This window comes from Ochlerotatus camptorhynchus, unplaced genomic scaffold, assembly GCF_037179485.1.
Source record: "Ochlerotatus camptorhynchus isolate MF236.1 unplaced genomic scaffold, CSIRO-AGI_Acam_v1.1 ptg000257l, whole genome shotgun sequence".
Taxonomy (NCBI): Eukaryota; Metazoa; Arthropoda; class Insecta; order Diptera; family Culicidae; genus Ochlerotatus; species Ochlerotatus camptorhynchus.
Window position 1 is genome coordinate 2683275 of NW_027040747.1, and position 4804 is coordinate 2688078.

A 4804-nucleotide genomic window follows, 5' to 3' on the forward strand; every position below is an offset into this window, starting at 1 on the left:
TTTCAATTATGGATTTTCCGCTGTTACAGTAGCTGTAACGCTTCAATTCTGATCATTTCAATTGAAAATGTCTTTAAAATTTTGTGTTCGTATACTGAATGAGAGAAGTAGACAAAACTTATAACTCCGACCGGCATCCCCAAGTAACCATAGGCACGTTATTTCGCCTTTTTGGCTATATACGGGCCTCATTAGAACTTGCAAACACTGGTATAGCCGTTATTCAGCTGTATTATAACGTGCCTATGGTTACTTGATCGAACGCGCTGTCTCTAGTGTGGTCTTGCTGGGCGCCTTTTTTTCGCTAGATTAACAAAACAAAGACTCAGAGTGCGACCTATCACAATAACGATCATCAAACAGCTGATGGTAGTAACGCTTTGTACATTCCTATCAATGTGCTCGTCGAAGCTCTCTCCATGACCATCCATCAAGTTGACGAAAGAAGTAAAGAGCAATTGGTGAATGTCATCTTCTGTTGTGATCCATCACCGATCTGGTCATTCCTGACAATCACGACACTAATCTGTGCTCGTTTTGAAGCAGTTGCTGCTTTGCTTGCTTATGTCAGTGTGTTGGTGAGTGAGCCCAACAGCTTCCGTTTAATGTTGCCTGCTTTGTTTGTAACTCACACAATCGCGCCTGCCGAGACAAACTTGGAATGCGTAGGCATTGTTTTCATTTTCTTCTGTCGTTTCGCGTTTTCTCATGATCGTAATGCAGAAGTCTTCACTGTTTTCGTTGTGCTTTTCATTATCAGCAGCGAGTGTAACGTTTTGCTTATGAGCAGCGACCATTACTGGTGATTGTTGTTTGTCATGGCTCTAACTCTAACTGCGTGACAAAACGATCTGTCTGCAATAGTCGGTTGATGCGAAGACGAGTGTCACGTGAGTGTTATGATATTTTGCATCACTGCAAAGACTACACTGGAGTCGCTTTTTACGCGGGTGATACGTCCCACGTAAAAAAAAACGCGTAAAAAACGGCGTAAATTCCGGAATCCGCTTAAAAAAACCGCGTAAATTCCGAAATCCACCGTGTAAAAAACCGCGTAAAAAGCGACTCTAGTGTATAACGATAAACCGCGTAAATTCCGAAATCCGCGTAAAAAAAACCGTGTAAAAAACCGTGTAAAAAGCGACTCCAGTGTACTATGGACAATGATTAGCACAGCTTTCGCCTTGTCCTGGAGAACACAGACAAAGATTTTTTTAAATAACTTAAAAACACTTTAACCAACAAACTGAAAATGACAGGCAAACCTTTTATATTATACCTATCCATTGATTCCAACTACAAATATCCAACCTATCCTAATTTTTTTACAGACTAGCTTTGCCCTTCGCTTCAAGCACTTCCTGTATCAGCTTGCCAAAATCTGCAAAGCTCTCCGTGTAGTAATCGGGCACATGGTCTTGATTCGACAGCCTCTCAACGTCCAACTTCTTCGCTCCACCGGTCAAAACCAGCAGTGTCTGAAATCCTGCCACCTTCCCAAAAGCCACATCCTGTGCAATCATATCCCCTACAAATAGCACCCGTTTGGCATCCTTCATACCGTACTGTTCCTTCAACTGCTTTGCAAGCTGATGTCCTGGTTTGCCCAAAACGATCGCCTCTCGCCCGGTTGCCTTCTCCAGTATGTCCACATAATGACCCGATCCGATCACTTCCAATTGTTGGGTAATGGATATACTGCGATCTGTCGCCCCTGCAATCAGCATACACTCTGGATTGGTTTTCAAATACAGTTCAGCTCTCAGCAGCTTCGTATGACTACAATTAAAATCGTAATCTACAATCACTGCTTTGACGGGTTTCTTATCGTGAATAACCGGAATGATAAGACGAAGTGCCTCGGGCATTGGCTCAGTCGGCTAGAGTAAATATTGCACTATTATAATGACTGTTTAACGTGCAGAACTATAACTTACGCCGTGAAGAACTTCGTAGCCTGCATCCCTCAGAGCAGCCAGGAAAGGTTCAGCGCATATCGCGTAGATCAAACCTTGAAAGTTGATCGATTTCAAGTATTGAATCACACTAACGACTGGATGAATCACGTCCGCCTCATCCACTTCGTGTCCTAGCTTTCGCACTTGTTCCTTGTAGTTCCCTAGCGTTCGAACACTGTTGTTGGAAACATAGACCAAATGCTTGCCGGTGCCCTTCAGCGCACTGATTGCCTCGCCAACGCCGTCAATCGGTCCGTACAGGTTCCAAACGACACCTGCAAAGAGTAATTGAAGAAGTCAATGTTACATTGTTCCACCTTCTCGCCGTCGTATTTACCATCGCAATCGGTCAGAACGTAATCGAAAGAATCCAGAAAACGTTGCTTATCTTCCAGTCCTAAATCCAGCAAAGATTTTGGTGGCGACGGTGACGACTGTGAACTGCTGACGGACATCTTCGCGGCTGATTGCGAACTGAATCAATCTAGCCGAGTTGCGATTGTGTACTGGGTTTGTCGATGACGGTTTACACACTGCACATATCTCATTCGCGTACACATGCGCAAGGTCGATGCGGATCACTGTATGAATACCAGGACAGAAGCTGATGCTAAAACCATTTCTTTACTATTACGTCTAAATTAGATCATCATTCCTGGTTTTGATTAATTGCTCTTTGAATTGTGAGGGGGGGGAGCTATAGCCCGCCACAGCATGAAGTTGACTATCGACTATGCTCGTGAAGAGTCAACGACGGTGTTTACAAACAGAAGGTGATGTGTACCACATATGGAGTGCAGTGGGCTGAGCACACCGTAAGAATATCAGACAACAACCCGGTGAAAATGGTTCTCAAAAACAGCCCGATTGGAATAGAGACGACTTCTTGGCCTTAGCTTGAATGGTGCGGTTAATTAGTCTAATGGGGCCAAATCACATTCGGAATATTAACGCCATCAAATAACACATTTCCCAACAGAATTCCCAATTTACACCGTTCACCATTGTTCGAATGGTCCCGGCGTGATAACGTCACACACTATTCTGCGACCACGTGCTATAGTTTAGTTTAGAGATTGTTCTCGTGCGATATGCTAGGCAAGATATAATCTTCTACACCGTCTCCAGTCTGCAATCAACCACGAAGATGTCCAAACGACTGTTGAATCTAAGCTTGGAAGAAAAGCAAAGCTTTCTGGATTCGTTCGATTACGTATTTACCGACTGCGATGGTAACAAATTGGATTGGATTTACTGGCCAAAACTCTATTCTATTTTGCCACGCAGGTGTATTGTGGAACCGGTCCGAACCGATCGAAGGCGTTGGCGAGGCAATCAGTGCGCTGAAGGGCAGCGGCAAGCATTTGGTCTATGTTTCCAACAACAGTGTTAGAACGCTAGAGAATTACAAGAACCAACTGCGAAAGCTGGGACACGACGAGAACGAAGCGGACGTGATCCATCCAGCGGTGAGTGTGATCAAGTATTTGAAATCGATCAACTTTCGAGGTTTGATCTTCGCAATTTGCTCTGAGCCATTCCTAGCCGCCCTGAAGGACGCTGGCTACGAAGTTCTTCATGGCGTAAGTTATATGAGTCGTCTAGACAAAATCTGGAAGGGTCATTAAAATAGTTCAATATTTGTTCAAGCCGGATGGACCGCAGCCAGAATCTCTCCTTCTTATCTATCCCGAGATTCACGATAAGAAACCAGTCAAAGCGGTGATCATGGATTACGATTACAACTGTAATCATTCTAAGTTGTTGCGAGCTGAAGTGTATTTGAAAACCAACCCGGACTGCGTGCTGATTGCCGGGGCCACGGATTATAGCATTTCCAATTTACTCGGGTCAGGCCACTACGTGGACATACTGGAGAAGGCAACCGGACGCAAGGCGATTGTTTTGGGCAAACCGGGACATCAGCTTGGAAAGCAGTTGAAGGAACAGTACGGCATTGAGGATGCCAAACGGGTGCTGTTCGTCGGGGATATGGTTGCACAGGATGTGGTTTTTGGTAAGGTGGCAGGATTCCAGACCCTACTTGTTCTGACCGGTGAAGCGCGGAAACTAAATGTTGAGAAGCTATCGGATGGAGACCACGTTCCAGATTACTTCGCAGAAAGCTTTGCAGATCTGGGCAAAGTTATAGGTGAGGTGGTGAAAGAGCAGTTCCAGGCAAATTAGAAAAAAAGGAAATGTTGATTCAATCTTCTTCGATTTGCATAAAACTTTGCATAATTAATAATAATATATAAATGTTGTTGTGGTCAATAATTATTAATCACATTTCTCGATGAACATTTCAAATGGTCCTATCTGCTTTGATCGATTTCTTCATCGACTTTCTCTTTTCATAACCACTGCTATGCAAACAGATTTCGCGCTAATTCTACCACATAGTTTGATAAAGAAGGTTCTTATCTAGCGTCAAATACAACAGGGAAAGTTTTGCAGCTGAGTTATTGACGAAAGAGAAAGTCGATGAAGAGAATCGATCAATGCAGATAGGACCTTTTGAAATGATTATCTAGATTTTTTTTTTCCAAATGGCGTGCTCGATACTATTAATAAATCGTAGCATAAAAACGTCGTTGATAAAATATACACGGTAAAACATAATTTAAAAATGTTGAGATATTTTATTTTAAATCTATTACAAACTAAAATAGCAACAAATTTCATTGCTGAACATTTGGTTTTTAACAAACAAATACCTCTCAAACCTGTTGTAGCAAATGCGTTTATAGTGTAGAAATTTACATTATTTATTTTTTAATTAGAATAGATTAAAAATGTTCATGACGTAGATGCTCAGATGTTCAGGAGAGTATAATTCAAGATCT

General features: G+C 42.7%; 2 protein-coding genes across 2 annotated transcripts; one reads left to right on the forward strand and one right to left on the reverse strand.

Annotated features, from left to right (window-relative positions):
- Positions 1 to 1300: 1300 nt before the first annotated feature.
- LOC135705049 (uncharacterized) lies at positions 1301 to 2447 on the reverse strand. The gene is made up of 3 exons (XM_065226606.1): positions 2296 to 2447; positions 1938 to 2233; positions 1301 to 1880 (listed from the first exon to the last, which is right to left on the reverse strand). Exons 1-3 carry the CDS (start codon positions 2411 to 2413, stop codon positions 1326 to 1328), a joined length of 969 nt encoding a protein of 322 aa, XP_065082678.1. The 5' UTR covers positions 2414 to 2447; the 3' UTR covers positions 1301 to 1325.
- A 300-nt stretch (positions 2448 to 2747) lies between these two features.
- LOC135705120 (uncharacterized) lies at positions 2748 to 4145 on the forward strand. The gene is made up of 4 exons (XM_065226695.1): positions 2748 to 2773; positions 3087 to 3190; positions 3246 to 3541; positions 3609 to 4145. Exons 1-4 carry the CDS (start codon positions 2748 to 2750, stop codon positions 4143 to 4145), a joined length of 963 nt encoding a protein of 320 aa, XP_065082767.1.
- Positions 4146 to 4804: the final 659 nt, after the last annotated feature.

Excerpts from the sequence above, each read along its gene's own strand:
- LOC135705049 (XM_065226606.1), bottom strand. The coding sequence starts at position 2,413 with ATGTCCGTCAGCAGTTCACAGTCGTCACCGTCGCCACCAAAATCTTTG. Across the intron at positions 2,234-2,295 it reads CGTTCTGACCGATTGCGATG|GTGTCGTTTGGAACCTGTAC; the intron begins GTAAATACGACG and ends TACTCTTTGCAG. Across the intron at positions 1,881-1,937 it reads GCTACGAAGTTCTTCACGGC|CCGACTGAGCCAATGCCCGA; the intron begins GTAAGTTATAGT and ends TATTTACTCTAG.
- LOC135705120 (XM_065226695.1), top strand. The coding sequence starts at position 2,748 with ATGGAGTGCAGTGGGCTGAGCACACC. Across the intron at positions 2,774-3,086 it reads TGCAGTGGGCTGAGCACACC|TCTGCAATCAACCACGAAGA; the intron begins GTAAGAATATCA and ends CACCGTCTCCAG. Across the intron at positions 3,542-3,608 it reads GCTACGAAGTTCTTCATGGC|CCGGATGGACCGCAGCCAGA; the intron begins GTAAGTTATATG and ends TATTTGTTCAAG.